Source organism: Tetrahymena thermophila (assembly GCF_000189635.1).
Source record: "Tetrahymena thermophila SB210 genomic scaffold scf_8254813, whole genome shotgun sequence".
NCBI lineage: Eukaryota > Ciliophora > Oligohymenophorea > Hymenostomatida > Tetrahymenidae > Tetrahymena > Tetrahymena thermophila.
The window spans coordinates 542,278-560,830 of record NW_002476569.1 but is presented as its reverse complement, the minus strand read 5'-3'; the positions used below and the strand labels follow the sequence as shown (position 1 = coordinate 560,830).

General features: G+C 19.9%; 6 protein-coding genes across 6 annotated transcripts in view; 5 read left to right on the top strand and 1 right to left on the bottom strand. All coding sequences in view use genetic code 6, as the record gives it.

Moving 5' to 3' along the window:
- The window catches only part of TTHERM_00365540 (kinase domain protein), a gene marked incomplete at both ends in the record, with an annotated part of 1,788 nt that extends 112 nt beyond the window's left edge, over window positions 1-1,676 (bottom strand). Inside the window, 4 exons of the mRNA XM_001007467.3 lie at window positions 1-821; window positions 875-943; window positions 989-1,032; window positions 1,325-1,676. The exon at window positions 1-821 is cut by the window's left edge and continues 112 nt beyond it. Of these exons, the coding sequence (XP_001007467.3) occupies window positions 1-821; window positions 875-943; window positions 989-1,032; window positions 1,325-1,676 (1,286 nt within the window). The remainder of the gene's footprint in view (window positions 822-874; window positions 944-988; window positions 1,033-1,324) is intronic.
- An 829-nt stretch (window positions 1,677-2,505) lies between these two features.
- On the top strand, window positions 2,506-5,005 carry TTHERM_00365530 (hypothetical protein). Its single transcript, XM_001007466.2, has one exon. The coding sequence runs from the start codon at window positions 2,643-2,645 to the stop codon at window positions 4,920-4,922; it is 2,280 nt and encodes a 759-aa protein (XP_001007466.1). The 5' UTR covers window positions 2,506-2,642; the 3' UTR covers window positions 4,923-5,005.
- A 1,295-nt stretch (window positions 5,006-6,300) lies between these two features.
- On the top strand, window positions 6,301-7,437 carry TTHERM_00365520 (zinc finger protein; the record flags this gene model as incomplete). The annotated part of the gene is made up of 2 exons (XM_001007465.2): window positions 6,301-7,317; window positions 7,414-7,437. 2 exons carry the CDS (start codon window positions 6,301-6,303, stop codon window positions 7,435-7,437), a joined length of 1,041 nt encoding a protein of 346 aa, XP_001007465.2.
- Window positions 7,438-7,985: 548 nt separating this feature from the next.
- Window positions 7,986-11,425, top strand: TTHERM_000365519 (hypothetical protein; the record flags this gene model as incomplete). The annotated part of the gene is made up of 5 exons (XM_012795477.1): window positions 7,986-8,071; window positions 8,128-9,691; window positions 9,744-9,905; window positions 10,470-11,342; window positions 11,387-11,425. 5 exons carry the CDS (start codon window positions 7,986-7,988, stop codon window positions 11,423-11,425), a joined length of 2,724 nt encoding a protein of 907 aa, XP_012650931.1.
- A 1,008-nt stretch (window positions 11,426-12,433) lies between these two features.
- On the top strand, window positions 12,434-16,971 carry TTHERM_00365510 (transmembrane protein, putative). Its single transcript, XM_001007464.2, has 5 exons — window positions 12,434-14,858; window positions 14,940-15,213; window positions 15,272-15,978; window positions 16,034-16,679; window positions 16,751-16,971. The coding sequence occupies exons 1-5, from the start codon at window positions 12,531-12,533 to the stop codon at window positions 16,876-16,878; spliced, it is 4,083 nt and encodes a 1,360-aa protein (XP_001007464.2). The 5' UTR covers window positions 12,434-12,530; the 3' UTR covers window positions 16,879-16,971.
- TTHERM_000365509 (transmembrane protein, putative) lies at window positions 16,961-18,235 on the top strand (the record flags this gene model as incomplete). The annotated part of the gene is made up of 4 exons (XM_012795476.1): window positions 16,961-17,114; window positions 17,266-17,572; window positions 17,869-17,958; window positions 18,145-18,235. The coding sequence occupies 4 exons, from the start codon at window positions 16,961-16,963 to the stop codon at window positions 18,233-18,235; spliced, it is 642 nt and encodes a 213-aa protein (XP_012650930.1).
- Between the last annotated feature and the right edge of the window lie 318 nt (window positions 18,236-18,553).

Genomic DNA, 18,553 nt, shown 5'->3' with positions numbered 1-18,553 from the left:
TATTCTGCATTTTATGTTGAAGATATTTTTGCTTATTAATGAGCAATTTAACTTTATTATTTAATATCATCATTTTTATTCATTTAATCTCCTTCTTAAATTTCCATTAAAGAACCTTTTATTCTCTTAAAACTATCTTTGTCATTTTTTATTATAGGAAGAGCTTTTGATTAAGATGATTTTTCCTTTTTATCTACAAAATTACATGGAATATCTTGTTAAATTTAGCATTCTGACTAACTTTCTTTCTTTTCATCAATATTTTGAGAAATCTAAGCAAAATTTTTATTTATTTTCTGGTCTTTTACGTTTTTGAAATTTTTTTTTGAACTTTAAGTTTCTTTAAATTCTATTTCTGTCTTTTCTTAATTAAATTTATTTTCAATAATACTTTCATCTTCATCAATTTAAACGTGTTCTATTTTTAAAATTTTACAAGATGTTTTTTTAATTGATTCTAATTATTTCTATTCTTAAGATATATTTTAAGTCATTTTTTCTTAACTAAATAAGTTAATATTTTCAAGCTAAATATCATCATCCTCAAAATGTTTCTCTATTTTAATCAATTTGAGTTGTTTAAAATCTACTTTAAATTTGTTTAGAAGCTACAATAGATCAATAGGTTGACTTCTTTTAGAAGGATCTGGATCAACCATTTTACTTAAAATTTTAGTTACAAATTCATGATTTTGTTAACTAAAAAGGTCAGGAAAAGCACTAACCAAATTTTGAGATTTTAGCTTAAAATATTCTGTGGTTTAGATTTTTCTTTAAATTAAAGCTTCAAGGATTATGACTCCAATTGAAAATACATCTGCCTAAAAATATAAACTGAAATTTATTTTTAAAATAATTTTAATTAGATATTTACAGCAATTGTATAAGGTTTTTTCTCATCAATAACTTCTGGCGATTAATAATTCAAATTTCCTTATTATTGCTTTAATAAAATTAAAATCAATCAGATTTTTTCGAAATTAATTACATCATCATTTTCGCAGTGGATTAGTTTCGAAAAACTCAAATAGGCTAATTAATTAATTTAATAAAAAAAGTATTTATTAATATTCTAAGCAAATTTATTAATTAATTTTTACTTAACAAAAATTAGTTTTTGGATACACTATAAAATATTTTTTTAGGCTCAATATATCTCAAAAATTTTTTCTTTTCTTGTAACAAAAGCAAGCCTTTTAAAAGTTAATATGTCAAAGCAATAACTTACATAATATTTAGCTTATTTATCATTAAAATCTAAGATAGATTTGCTTGATTTTAAAAAATAATATTAATAGTTAATCGTTTAAACTAAAAGAAATACTTTCACAATATTCTGTAATTATTGCTGTTATCTCATAAGATAAATCTTAAATTGTTCCAATAAATTAGAGAATATATTTCTCATCTTTCAGACTACTTAAAAAATCAGCTTATTTATTCAGCTTTTCTAAATCGATTTTAGAATTTTATTCATAATTTAGTATTTTAATTGCTACTTTACAACTCTCATTCTTAATAGATCTGGCTTAAACTATCAAAGAAAAATTACCTCTTGAAATCTCCTTTTCATAAACATATCCATATGCATTTAAACAATCTTATATTACTTGCTTGTTTATAATTTCAAATTATTACTTCAAGTCTAATAATTCTTATCTCTAAGCTAAATACATTTTTATTTCTACTTTCCCTGTAATTGTATTACAATAGATTCCTAATATATTAAGTTCTAATAAATAGATATAAAAAGTTATGCAAACAAACAAACAAAGCATTTCTTATTTAATCCAAATTTCAAATTCATCTTATTATTATTTAATATTCAAGTAAAAATAATGAGGTTTTTATACATTAAAAAAATGTATTAATATTTATTTCATACACTTAGAGTAAAATATCTTTTTAATTTAGGATATGCTATGCTAATTAATATTTAATTAAACTGAATTTAGAAAAATTTTTAGTGTTAAAAATTTTTGTGTGAAAATTAGATTTAATTTTGAAAATCTTATTGAACCCTTAAAATTTTGTATTGATATTAAAAAATATCTAATTTTATATCTCCCTTTGCTTAAAGGTTTTATTATCAAGAAGGCATGATAGTTAATTGAGTAAATATATTATTTTAAAATAAAAATATTAAAACAAACAAACAAAAAATATATATTAATATTTACTAATAATTAACTAATTAACTAATAATAAATTTTAATTTTTAGTTTGTTTTCTTTTGAAAAAGACCGCCAAAGTTTAGTTTAAAAATTTACAAATAAAACTATTTTTTAGAAGATTTTTTTTGCTGTAAATAGGATTAATGAATTTTATTAATTATTTTTTCATTAATTTTTTAAATCAATTCTCTTTCTAAATGTCTTGTTAAAGAATTTTTTTTTTTAAATCTCAAGACAAAAACAGCAATAGATTTCACCAGAAAGATATGAAAAAGTTTTCTTTATATTTAATTTCCTTTTTATTAAAAAGTATTAAAAGAATGAGTATCTGTTTTGAGATCAAATAGAGATAATTTGTTTATTAAAAGATAAAAGGTGATTGATTAAATAAAGAAAAGAATTTAAATAAATATCTTTTAAGAATAATTAACTAAAGTAAATAACTAAAAGATAAGAAAGAATAAAGAAATGAAGAGCCATCTAATAAAGCAAGTATAAGAGTACTGTAAAGCTTTTACAAGATCTGACATGATTCTTATTTTAGATGCGCTTGAATAAAAAAAGCCCAGTTATATTTAAACAATCAGAATTGTCAAAGAAAGGAAGATTCTTTCGCTTGAAACCTAAAAAATTTATCTATTTTGCTTATAATTAGAGGTATTTGACAAGTAGAAGTAATGTAAAAAGATAATTGAAGTTTTTTCATCAGATTAATTGAAATAAACTTTTGAAATGGTTGTTTAAATAGCATAATAAAGTGCGAATATTATTAGAACAGATTTTTTTTTGAAAGTGCTAGATTCATATTATTTAGATTAATACATGATGTATTATGTTGTCGAATATGAATTTTTTGATTTTGACTCTTAAAATATCAATTAGGATGTTTTGGAAATGGAAATATATAAACTTGGTTTTTAAAAAAGTGTTTCTCTATTATTATCTAAGATTAATTAAAATGAAATAAATATAGGAATTGATGATTGTTATTATGTCTTTTAGTAAAAAGTTGGTGGTTTAGAAATAAAGTTAAATACAATTAGTCCCTATATATTTAGAAATATAAAAATAAATATTGAAAAATAAAATAAATTGAGTATTTATTTGCCAAAAAATGTATTACTTTCTCCTTATTAAAATGTATTAATAGCTAAAGAAGATTTTCTATTAGTTGTACAAAGTAATTACGGGGATTTATATAAAGATTACAAAGATTTTATTGATTACTTGATTAATATTCCGTTTGATTTTAGTTCATTTATACTTTTAACAAACAACTAAAATGAAAATTATTTAACTTTAGAAGGAATAACACTAGACTAAAAATCTACATATTTTTACATTAAAAAATGTAAAAAAGTCGAAGAAGAAAAAAGTTTATATTAAGAATATCAAACTAATCTTGATATGCTAAACAAAGTTTCTATAAAACACTATACTCAAGCTGAGCCTACTATTTCAAACTATTTTATTTTACAAACAAAGCAGTAAAAGTTGAAAAATCATATCAAAATAGAAAAATTTCTTTCTAAAAAACGAACATCAAATTTGAATAATTATCTAAGCTTTATAGAAAAAATTATTTCTTCATACAAGATTTTCATAAAACTAAGTATAATACCTGATAATCTATATGTATCAGAAGACTTCGATTTAATTGTTGACTAAAGAGTTTTTGAGTAAAATCGATAAAAAGAAATAACTTAGCTTGCCAAGGAAAATGCTTGGTTAGTTCAAGAGTTATTTAGATGTTTTTCTAATTATTTTATAGATTATTCAACTTAAAAAATAGATTAAATAGTCAATACATATTACTAAAATTTTGAAATTGAAAACATAAATGAAGTTAATAATAACTATTTAAATATTTAAAAAGTAATAAATTAAATTAAAAAAATAGTATCGATCAACGAAAAGGATGAATCTTATTATTAGATTTTTTTTTATCGTTAAGATTTATAGCATTATGCATTTATTTTAGATTATGAAAATGAAATGTAATGTTAAGATTTGAATGGTCTTATTTCAATTTTTTAAGAAAACTAAAACTTTAAAATTATAGACTTTTATAGATAGATATTTTGCTAAGAATTTTTAATTCTTTAAGAAGATGAGGAATTTCCTATAAACTTTGCCAAACAATTAGATGAATGGTTAACAATAGATAAAGAGCTGAACGAGGAAGAAAAAGCAAAAGTAAAATAATTAACCTTAAAATTTTAACAAGCTAAGCTTTAATAGGACACAAATTAAAATATTTAACATGCTTATAAAGATTTATGTTTATGTTAATAATACTTTGATGAACATCTGGAATAAGAAGAAGACCAATTATTATGGTTTTTTATAAGCAGTACTATTCATGTTAAATTAGAGCAAATACTTGGTGATTATAGCTCAAAAGTTTGTTACTGCTACGATTATTTTAAGATCATTTGCACTTTAAAAAATAATCAAAAAGACTTATAATAGCTTACATTTTCGTTAAAAATGTGTGACTATGTAGAAAAATAATTACAAACAAACTCTGATTTTTTCAATTTCAAAGATAATTAAAGCTTGTTTAAAATCCGTATTCTATTTTCTAGCGAGTTAACTTTAAATCAAGCAAGTTTAGTTTATCAACAAATATCCACTAATATGAATAAAATCAATACAATTGAATTAGATGATAGAGGTGTATTTATTCTGATGAAAAAAATAAAAAAATTACCAAGATTAGTTGTACTTTCTAAATCTCAGATTTGATAAAAAATTTAAATTAAATTATAACTTGATCAATATATACCCATCAATCATCTATTATTGTATCTTTTATGTAATATCACTAATATCTAAATTTTTTTTTCAATTTATTTATTGAATTTGAATTAGACTTTTACAATATTTTTGTTTGTTAATAATTAATTATATTCGTTACAAACAATTTAAATCTTAAATATTTAATTTCTTAAATAGTTTAATAATTTGATAATGAATATTTAGAACTTTATTATTTTAATAGGAACTTATAATCTATCTTTTATTCACTGTAAATATCATTTTCTCATAAAAAATTTGATATATTTGATTTATATATAACATAAATATTTGCATCATATTTTCTAAAAACATTTTTTATTTCAAATTTATAAAATATATATTAAAATATATGGTATCTATACAAATATTTAATTAGATTTCAAAATAATATTAAAAAAACAATAAATATCAATCTTCATGTGTTAAGGCTCTAAAATAATAGCACAAAAATCTTTATGGTATTAATTAATAGCAAGTTCATTTTCTAAATAAAAAAATATAATTTCAATTAATAAATCATTAATAGAAGATTTATATGATTACTTTCCATTAAAGTTTTAAAAAATTAATACTTAATAAATTAATAGAAAATTTTACAGATATCATGAAGAAAAATTAAAAAATTAAAACGAAATATCTATTTTTACCTTTTAAAAAGTATCAAAATAATCTAGTGCTCAAAAAGAAAAATATTTTTTAAATCAATACTAATATACTCAAAATTTAAATTTTAGATGATTTTCTGATGCAAAGATTAATAATTCTTCGTTTTAATGTTTTAACATAGATAATTATAATTTAATGTTCTGCTTAATTTTAATTATCTATTATAAAATTTAATTTATAATAATTTTAACATTTTTGATAAGATGAATCTTTTTAAAAAGATAAACAAATAGACGAAAGAGACGAATTTGCAGACAAAAATTTAGACAATTTTTTTATCTTTGTATAAATGGTAAAATAAATTTTAATTAGTAAAGAAATATGATTTAATATGATCAACATTTATCTGTTCAATTTTAAACACATATAGTAAATAATTTTATTTTGAGATAGAGAATGAATTTTAAGATAAAATAGTAATTGAAATTAAATTTATCAAAAATTAAAAATTTACTTTAGCTAATGTTCTATCATTTTTGATGAATATTATTAGTTTCGATTATTTAAATGGATCAATTTTTTTGTATATTAAACTGTTAAATTTAGGTCTTATTAATTAAAGTAAAACCTTAATAATAATTAATAATTTAAACAAAATAGTGTTCTATTAATTTAAATATAATTAAAACTCACTAATAAGGTAACAAAAATAGCATAAATGTTATATTATTATCTAGTATTTACAATATTAATTAATAAAATATTTGCCTAATGTGAAAGGAATGAAATCTATGACTCTGTTAGATAGTAATGCCTTTAATGTGATAGTACTTGCTCAATTTGTTATAATACAAATTAAAATTCATGCTTAGAGTGCTCAGATGGTTTCATAAAAAGCTATATAAACAACTCGAGTTGTGTTTAAAATTGCTAAATTGGAGAATTTGTAAATAATAATCAATAATGTGATAAGTGTTTTATAGAAGGTTGTATAGAATGTGATTAAGATTATTGCATGAAATGTAGTAAAAACTTAGAATACGACTTTTTTACAAATTCATGTATCTTGAAAAAAAGTGTTTGCTAATCATAAGTAGAATTTATTTTGAGCCTTAATGATTAAGATTAATGCTATTAAAACTGCCCTTCATCATATTATCAAAACTATAGACTAAAAATATGCTAAAAAACAGTATAATGCTAACAAGCTTACAATAACCTCAATTCTAAACTGAATTAGAAAGTGAAATAGGTAGAGTTAATCCAATAAAACCAATATTTAATTAGAGCTAATAAATGCACATTTTCTTTAGCTGATTAAGATTGGAAAATTATTGATACATAAGTTCTTTAGGATATAGATAATTATGAAGATTAGTATATGAACAATGGATAAGAAACTTAAGAAGTAAGTTTTATTTTAGGAACACTTGGCGGATGCTTAGCAGGGAGAAAATTAATATTTATTGACTTTACTGCTTAATAGACAATTTTTGAGAAAGATGGATTCGGTTATGACTATAATCTTGTTTATATTGACAAAATAAATTAAATTATCTTTTTCTCTTAGAATAATAGCACTGGTATTGAATGGTTTGATTTATAATAGATAAATGTATAAGGCTATTATGCTATGGATTAATATTCTCTCCCTTCCAATCCTATTACAATGTTTTAAATTACATTAAATTCAAAGACAATATATTATATGCAAATTAGTAATACAACTGTCATAGTAAATTAATTAATTCATTTAAATATAATCTAATTTTTTAATTTACCTTATTTTAATTAATTAAAAACAGTCTATTAATCTTATCAATCAAAATAGATCTTTGCTATTTTAGGATAATGATTTTGATTTGCTTTTACCCTAGACGTTTGAAATTATCTTTTAAAAAAGTAACTTTATAATAGTGAAATTCTTAAATTTTACCCAAATAATAGTCAAAAAACTAACATTTTAGGATCAATTTTTAGTTTTTTCTTAGTAAATAGATTCATAAGATATTAAATTTGAAAATAATTTTTAATATAGCTATTTACTAAACTCAATTATTCAGTATGATACATCAAATAATAATTTAATTTTGATGATTATAAGTAGTTCATTTGATAAAATTATACAAACAATAACTACAGCACCTCTTAAATTAGATTCCTTTTAAATATATGAAAATGAAAAAAATAATTCTACTTTTATATTTTGGATCTCAGAATAATTGAATATTATAAATTTGACAGATTATTTTAATAAATTTTACCAAGGATAAAAAAATTTAACAAACTTATTAACTATAACTATAAATTCTACTTTAATAACTAACCTATCAACTATCACTAATGTGATTTTTTAGGAGGATAATATTTTAGATATATTTTTATCTTAAATTACAAATATAAATGCTTACTTTTATTAGTAGATTAGGATACAATATAACTTATCAGATTAAAGATTTACAATTACATATTTAGATCCTCAACAATATGTATAAAATTACTATGACAAGAATTCAAAACCAAATTAAAATTAAAAAATTTTCAGTATTGACAGTTAAAACAATAACAATTCATTTTATATTCTGGACAGAAACTAAAATATCATACATTAGGTATTTGGAGTTTAAAAAATAAAATATGATTTACAAAATTTACAAAAATTCTCAAAACTAAATACAAAATTTGTTCAATTCTTTTTGAATGACTCATTACCGTTATATGATAACATAAATTTGATAAATAATAAATATTTGATATTAAGTAAAATAGTCAATCCGAGTGTGAATGAATATATTATTGACATTTCAAATTATTAATAAGTTTTATTTTATACTTATAATTACAATAATTTTGATAATTTTAGCAACTTTTATTACATATAAAAGAGAAATTTATTAATAATCTAAAAAATTCCTCAAATATTTGATTTATCATAGGGTAAATAGCTCATTTAAAACATCTAAGATTATTCATTTTCATTAGAAAATTTTATCATAATAAATGATGATTTCTTAGCATATGTTGCTTTAAATAAATAACTTGAAAATATTCTCTACTTAATTGATTTATAACTTATTAAAATTGAGCAGGTTTTTAATTTTGAATAATAAACCATAATAAATTTTTGGATAACTAATAACTAATATTAACCATTAATAGCTTTAAACGACTTAATATATATCTCCATAAATTCGAATAAATAATACTAACCATTTTCATTAAGTAAAAAATAGTTTATATATTAATTGGAAACCCTTTAAATTATTCCATTAAAATGTAAATCTATTATTTACCAAAAGACAGGAGAGATATTTACTTTTTATTACTCAAGCATTTACATATATTCATACAGCTTGTAATTTTAGATGGTTATAAATACAGGAATATAATATCCATTTTTAAATACAAATTTTTTGGATTTAGTTTATAGTGAACAGTATGTTTTCTATTACAATCAAAACTAATTTTATAAATTTGATATGCAATTGAAAAAGATCTTTTATATTAATGCTGATTCAGATTCATTTAAATATCGTAAGCAATAAGTTAATTTCTACATTTTTGAAAGTAGTTCCTTTATAAAAAAATCATAAAATATTATAGATACAGATAATATGATAGTTATTAAAAACTAATAGGAAGATAATATTTATTTAGGAAATTAAAAAATTGATGATGACACCTAAATTGATATATTTGAGTCATAGAATGGTATCTATTGGCATATTAATTTATTTAATCATCCTTTTAGCACACTAAACTTGACAGAAACATAGTCCATATAAGATATGATAATTGAATAGAATAAAATAGTTATTTATGATAGTAGATCTAATTATCTAATAATATATGATGCTACTAAATTAATCTAAGAATTTGTTTAAATTCAATTAGATTTTAGATTTGATCTTACTATAACTATGCTTGATTGGGATTAGTGTAGCTTTATATGGATAAGTAATAGCACAATATATCTTTTTAATAATAAGCAAACATCTAAACATTAAATGATATCTAAATTAGATTCTGAAATTATTGAATATTAGGTCTGCAAAGATTAAAATATAATAATAGTTAAGACAGTAAACTTAATTATTTATTCAGTCTCAGTAAATATTTTTATTCATTTTAAATAAATATTAAACTTATTTATTAAAATAGATTAATAATAGGACTTCAAAATAAATCAATATTAGTTTTTTGTAATCTTACTCAGATTTGAAATTTTATCTCTAATGTGACCAAAATCTTGTAATAGTTTATTATCCATAAGTTAAAATATTTGATTTTGTATCAGGAGAGGACCAAAGCTCATTTAATCCTGTAATCTTTATTAATTAACTTTATATTTATAGAAAACTTCATGCATTTAATTATTTTGAATTCAAATTTTCAATTGAAAAAATGTGTTAAAAAAAATTGAGATAAATTCAATTTATAAGATTTTTTTTAATAGTGTTAATTATTTTTTATAGCATATTTATAATAAAATAAAATTATATTAATAATATTATTAAAAATAATATTTTCAAATGATTATTAATAAAATTGCACAAATAATTTTAATATTTTATTTATTACTCTTATTTTTATGATTTTATGCTACAAACATTATATAACTAACCTAAATCCCAAACTAAGGATAAATAGAATATTATCTAGATAATACTATCAATAAACACAAATATAACAGATAAAAATTTTCTTTTATTTCTATCCATTAGGATACGAAAATATAATATAAAAGTCTAAGTGTTTTTTTATCAATACCTATATTAATAGGTAAACTATTACAATTAAAATTATAATTTTAGTAAATAGTATTTATAGGGAAAATATTATCTTTTTTAACTTACAATGTACCAACTATTTCTTTTAATTAATTAGGATTTTGGTTTTGATTAGTTCGAAAATAACTTACAAAGCATCCCTTTGATAAACAGAAACCTGCAATTGATTGTTTATCTTTATGATTAAGTAAAAAGCTTTTTTTAATTAGGTAGCTATTCAGATTCAACATATTTATTTGAATATAGATTTAATAACACTATAATAAATTATGATATTCAAAATAAAATTTTAGTAGCTACAACTGGAGAAGCTTAAGTTATTTATGTAGTTGATATCCCTGGTGATAGTAATTTTTTTACATACCAAACTATTAGTGAATTTGCAAAAGATTCATCTTATTATTATGAGGAGGATACTAGTATAGTTGTTATAGACTATACTCCTATGATATATCTCATTAATTATAAATTCAGATTATTTTAAACTTTTAATACTGATTTCTAAAATGCTAAAGGAGTACTTATAGATAAAGATAAAAAGATAGTGATAATTTATTCAGATATAGTTATATCATTCTTTTAATATCCAGCTATATAATTTATTGAAAGTTTTTCTGTTGGTTATTAACAAATTAATGCTGCAATATAAAACTTATATTTGAATAATTTACAATCAATTCTTATTGTTTTAACTTAGAAATAGATTATAGCATTTGATTTAACAGAAGTATTGTATGCTAGTGAAACAAACTTACTCTATTATTAAAATATTCAAGCAATCATTTTGAAAGATAATTATTAAGTTTATTACAGTATTGTTAATTAATCTTTGAACTTGTACAACAATGAATAACTTGTTGATACTTTATTGTTTGAATTAGAGCTTTATAATATTTACCCATATTTTACCTAACCTATACTAATAGATGAAAATAAATTCATATTTATTCAGAACTAATATTTAAACATAGTTTATGTTGATTTGATCAACTAAAAGATAAATTTAAATCAAAGAATAAAGTTAGTTAATCTACCAGATAATTATTTCTTTGATTAAATTAGAAATAAATTATATTTATTATATGAATAAAACAATCAATTAAATTATGTTGATTTATAAAATAATGACCTTACAGAAGTGAATTTGATTAATCTTACTTAATCATAAACTTCATAAGCTTTTATCTGTAATAATTATATCTTAATTTCATCTGATAATGTCATAAATATATTTGACATATCTATAAATAAATTGAATTAAATTGTTTTTGATAGTAATAATTTGATTAAATTTGTTTTCAAAATGTAATAAAAATAATTCACAGATTATTAGGACAGTTGGTGGAAAATACCATTTGAATTTGAATAAAAATAAAATAATAATGATATGAATAATAATAATTTAATTTGTGCTATTATTAAATAGGGATTAGATTACTAAATTTTAGTTATTAATACCTAAAACTAATCAATATTATAGACTCAAAATCTAAATCTTACTAAAATTACAAATGTAGTGAATGATCCTTTTAGGAAATTAATTTATATTATAACAAACAAAGGTGAAACACTCATATACAGCTTCGCATTAAAATTAATTAGCAAAATTAAAAATGCTTGCCTTAAATAAGCTATTATCACATATGATGATGATTTTATCTACTCAGTTTGCCCTAATGATATTATAATTTATAACGGACTTAGCTTTTAATAACAATTTCCCATCATCAGCTAGGGTATTAATGAAGTTATGAATATAATTAATATAAATTACAATTAAATTTTTATTATCATATAAAAAGACAAACTTAAAATTATTCAAATTAATTAATAAAATCCTTACAACTTAATTTAAGAGATAGAATAAACTTAATCAATTCTCCAAAATTTAAATGTTATTTAGGATTCTAATTTTTAAGTGGAGCTTTAAATATTACTTTCTACTTATTAAAATATTTAATACTTAATAATTCCTTTATCTTATAACTAATTATGCTCAGTATAGTTAAATTATTAAAATAAACCCTCTGAAAATGTCTTTAATATATTAAAATTAAATCATACTATTTAGTAATCATATAAAAGCCCTAATATCCTTAGTTTAATTTAAATCAAATACTAAAATAGTTAATTTATTTAAAGTTTGTAATTATAAGATATGTTTTACAGTCTATTTAATCCACCTTCCTTATTAATTGAATCTAATTCTGAGGATAATATAATATATTGTACTCAAGACAAAATGAAATTTTAAAATATATTTAATTTAATTATTAAAAATATATTTTTGATTATAATTGATCCGATTTACATAAATACATCCAACTAGATAGACATTTTATAAATGTATAATATTAATTTAGAGGTTTAAAAATAATTTTTAATATAATATATCGATAACGTGTATTTATAGAACATAAAACTTAGGGCAGATGAAAATAACTAGAGTTAAAACTAAATTATTATAATGAATTGCAATTAAGTTTTTATAGAAAATATTTTAATTGAAAACATTTCTGGGATAAGTTTTGCTTTTAACTTGTAAAATAATTAACAAATAATAATAAATAATGTTTAGATCTTTAATTCATCTTTTAGCGATGTGTTTTTAATAAACAATACTACTTCAATTTTAATATCTAATATTAAAATAAAATAAGCATCATAAATATCACTGTTTTAAATAACGCTCGTAAACAATGTAACTCTTTCAAATATTTTAATAAATAATGTTATTAACTCTTAAATACTAAATATCCAAGGTTCAATTTATTCATCTGTATAAAATATTTTTATAGATTACAGCTCTTAATTATAATTATTTACTATAAAGTCATTTTAAATTGATGAAATGTAATAGCTTAGTAATGAACTTTATTTAAAAAATATTAAAATTAGTTAATCAAATGATATTTAATCATATTTATAAGTAAGATTTTCATTTATAGAAAATTTATAAATTGGCAATATATTGGTTAAAAATAGCTTATTTTCTATAACTGCATCAATAGTATCTATCAAGAAATTAAATCTAGAAAACATATAAGTTGAAATCGATGATGAAGATTTAACATTATTTTTAGTAAATGATTTTATGGATATAATAGTTAATTAAATATATTCTTTCAACAATGAAGTTTCTATTTTAACTATAAGTTAATAGTAAGATTAAGGATTAGCTAAAATGTATTCTTGCAAGTTTTTAAATTCAAACATAAAAAAAAGTATTTCACTAATATAATTTATTGATTTAGGGAATTTGGATATAAAAGATATTGAAGTTGAAAATATAGAAGTTAAAAGCAATCAATATTCATCGATAATTATTTTAAAGCAATGCAATTTAACTTCTATTTCTAATAGTACTTTTAAAAATAACATTAACTAGAATGGAATAGGAGGATCTATTTATGCAATAGATAACTCTAACATATAAATTAATAGCTGTATTTTTATTTAGAACTAATGCTTAAAGTAAAACGGAGGAGCTCTCTTTATTAGCAATAAATTGAATATTTGCTAATTAACAATAACTTCAAGTAAATTTATTTCAAATTATGCAGTATTTTCAACCGGAGGAGCCATAAATCTTATAAATTCAAATTTAATAATGAAAGAAACTTTGATTTAGTAAAATGAGGCTGCTATAGGAGGAGGTATTTATTATGAATAAATAATACCAGATATTATTTTTGATTTTTAAAATAAAAATGAAAATAATAACTAAATAAACAAAAATTATGCTAAATTTTATGGAAAAAACATTGGATCAACATTAAGGAAAATTTTGTTAGATTAAAAATATATTACAATATCAAATCATAGCAGTATGTATTTCGATAAGTAATAATTATTCATCAAATAATTTAAAAGTGGAAATTATATTTAATTTAATAAAATATAACTTCACGATGAAGAAGATAATCCTTTAACTAATGCATATGTATCCTAGGAATAATTTATAAATTATAGTTCTAACGTTTAAACAATAATTTAATAAACTAGTATTTAAATATAGTGTAACTAGTCAATAAAATAAATTTAATGTAATGGAGAACTTTCATCTAAATAATTTGTAAATGGTGGATTTAAATTAAATATTTAAGTTATGTAAGAGCCATTGGCTAAAATGGTTATGTAACTTCAATCAAATGTGTTTCCATAGTTATTAGACTCAAAAGGGAAAATTTATTTGAGCTAGTAAGCTCTATAAATTAATATAAACATTGATTTTGATACTTGCTCAGTTGGTGAAATTTAAAAGTAATAAGGAGATTCAATTATTTGTGAATAATGCCCTGAAGGAAAATATTCTCTAAATCTTTAAGATTAATCTTGCCAATAATGTCCTGAATCAGCAATTTAATGCTAAAATTCTATAATAAAATTAAAGAATGGTTATTGGAGATTGAATGACTTATCAGATGAAATCATTTATTGCAGTTTTAATCCCGATTCTTGTTAACCAGAATCCCAATTATCTAAAGTAAATTTTTATTATTTTCCAAATTTTTTTTATTTAAATTATTTATTCTCAAAAATTTAAATCATGTTAATTGATAAATAGTTTAACTGCGTTTAGGGTAATATTGGACCTCTTTGCTAATCTTGTGATAGCTATGGAGAGGTTTGGGGAAATAAATATTCTTAAGTTTTAAGTCCAGGAAAATGTTATAAGTGTGATGAAAATTTTTAAATGATTATTATTTATAATTTATTAATTTTTTTATTTGTGGCAAGCTATGTATTTACTATCCTAAAAAAGGTCTTAGTAAAACTTTAAGTTAAACTATCAGCATTCTTTTTAAATAAAGCAGATATACTCTTTTTGGGCTCTACGAGTATCATTCATTCATTTTGTATTAAAAATATACAATATTTATTTTTTTTAATAAATAGTTTATTAATCTGATAAACCTCAAATTATATCAAAGATACTTACAGATCATCTTTAAATTATATCTTTGATATGCTAATTTTAATTTAATTTGCCAAATTTTTATAGCTTTCCTTTTTAAGTGTCTGGTAGTTCTATGAGCATCACAAGCAAATCTTTAAACTGCTTTTTTTCAAATCACCCAGAGATGTAACCTATGTGGTTTTTTTAGTCAATCAGCTCCTTTATGCTACCAATTTTTATTTTCTTTACATATCTAACAATAGGTCTAATAATATATAAAAGAAAAAGAAAGAATAACATAATAGTTAACCATATAAAAACTACTGCAATTTTTTTATATTTTTACTTTTTTCCAATGGTAATAATACATTTAAGTAGATCATTGAATTGTATTTAAATAGGAAAATATAAATATCTCGATTTGGATTTGAATGTTAAATGTCTTGATGCTTAAAAACACTAACCATACATTTTATACTTCAGTATACCGTTGCTAGTTCTATGGGCTATACTTATACCTATGTTCCTATTTTTAAAAGTTAGAAAGGGTAAAAAATAAAAGTGGTCTATTTTCCAAGAAATTAAATATTCCTTTATATTTGCAGGTTATTAGGAAAGGTTTTACTTCTGGGAGTTTGGTAAGTTAGTATTTAAGTCTATTCTTATTATAACATCAATATTGTTACAATAAAGTGAATTTTTATAGGTAAAATTTTTTTTATTTATAAATTTTTTTATGTAATAAATTAAATTTTATTTAGGTCTGCTCTCTTAATGTTTTATTTTTGATATAATCTTACATTATATTTAGGTCTAAGCCCTATATTAATTAATACTTTAATAATTTACTATAAAAACAATCTCTGATTTCTACTATATCTTTAAATCTATCTTCTATATAATCTAACTATTTTAGTTAGGATTAATATGGTTAAAATATAGTCTTTACACTAATTTTGATAATCCTAAACTTATCATTTGTTATGTAATTAATTCTGGGTATTATACAAATTACAATTTCAAACGAAAAGGCAAATAGAAATTTCATTTAAGAAGCTATCTATAAAATTAAAATGAAATATCCATGGCTATTTGAAAATATCTCTATTTAGAGCAGTAACAGAATTAAATCATTGATCAAGTTAAAAAGCGTGAAAAATAAAATAAAAAATCTATTAACATATTTTAAGAATCATAATTTTTATCACTAAGAATCTTTTTAAACACATTTTAACTTATAGACCCCTTAAGCATAGAATTCAGAAAGATAATAATCAAATAGATTTGTTCTTTTAAAATCTAATTAATTAAGTCAAAATGATTCTATTTTTAAAAAGAAAAATTCTTTTAAAAATATGAGAGATAAATGGGCATACTACACTAGAGAGACCAAATAAAGTCCCTTAAGTAAATTATTTAAATAATAATTTTTTATTTATAAATATTTAATATAATTTTAATATTTGAAAATAATTAAGACTAAAATAAGATAAATAAATAGCATACTAACTATTTTGACACTTAAGAAAACGATAAAATACTAATGAATAGTGTAAGAAGTAGTAATAATCAAATGTTTAGTGATCTAGCAGATAAAAGTTTATGATTATGCGAATTAATTTTTAAGTAATATCTAAGCATTAGCTATATAATTTATATTTTATATTGTTTTTTAAATAAAATTTATTATGAATTCCAATTTAATTTATATATAATTAATTAAATTTTATATTTAAAATATTAACCTTCAAAATTACATTTAAATAATTAAATTATTTTAAATATTAATTTATTTGAGCAACTTATTATTTTAAGAATTGTTTTAAAATTTCTTGATTAGAGGTGTGCATTGTCTATAATTTTTTTAGATACTATAAAACTGATTATTTTCAACTTAAATTCTTTTCTGATAAATATTCTCATATTTGTTTTATGATAAGATTTTGATGCAATTATTGAAATTTTCAATCAAATAAAATTTTTTAAAAAAAAGTCTAAATAACTAATTCTTTTAATTTATTTATTTGCTTTTTATTTGTTTATTTTTATTCTTCATGGGTTTTTTTTTTGTTTGTTAATTTTACTTATTTTTTATTTTCAACTTTCACTTTTATTATAAATTAATTCATTACTAATAATTTCATATTTTTTTTAATTTATTCATTCTAATTATCAATTAACTCTTTATTTTTTCTTTGTTATTTAAAAAGTCAAAATTAAATTGGTGGAACTGGTGCATCAGGCTTAGGATTTGGTTTATTAAAGTGCCCTAATCTCTCAAATTTGAAACTTGGTCTTCGGTAAAACAGTTTATTTGTTTTGGATTATGATATTTTTTAATATAAAAATGAGTTTAAAACAAAAAAACTCTTTTCATTTATTTATTAACTTTTTATTTGATTTACTTTTCTTTTTTTAATTTCATTTTGGTTTTTTTTTTTAGTTGTTTGCCAATTTTACTGATTTTTTAATTTTCAACTTTTACTTTTATTATTAATTAATTTAATAATTTTTTATTATATCATATTTTTTCTTAATAATTTCCTTTTAACTAACTAATTAACTATATATTTTTTCTTCAATATTTAATAAAAAGTGAAAATTAAATTTGTGACTATGGTAGTTCAGATTTAGTTTCAAGTTTAGTAAAATGCATTCATCTCTCAAATTTGACACTTAGCCTTGAGTAAAAACATCTTATTTGTTTTGGATTGTGATATTTTTTGATATAAAAATGAATTTAAACAATATTATTAACCCTTTTAATTTATTTAATAGCTTTTTATTTGATTAATTTTTATTTTTTATATTATTAATGTTTTTATTTATTTATTGATTTACAATATAATAATTAACTAATTTATATTAAAAGGAATAATAATATCAATAAACCATAATAATTGAAAGAAAATAGCAAATGTCTGAAATCAAAAAGACTAGTTGACTATAAAATAAATTTCTGATTATGATAAACAAGTGATCAAAAAGAAGGATGAATAAATATAAAAATATTTGTGTAATATAAATTAATATATTATATTTAATAATTATTATATTTTGTAATTGAAAAAATTAACCTAAAATATAAATAGATTTATTATTATTTTCATATTTATAAATAACATATTTTGATAAGTAAATAAATAGCTTATTTAATAAAAGGAAATTTAAAAATTAAATTTACTTAAACAAAGTAATTAATTATTCTACAATCAGTCCTGAGTTTTCACCAAAAATGATCAAAGCTTTTATATATAGTTACTTCTTAACTGCTTAATTTT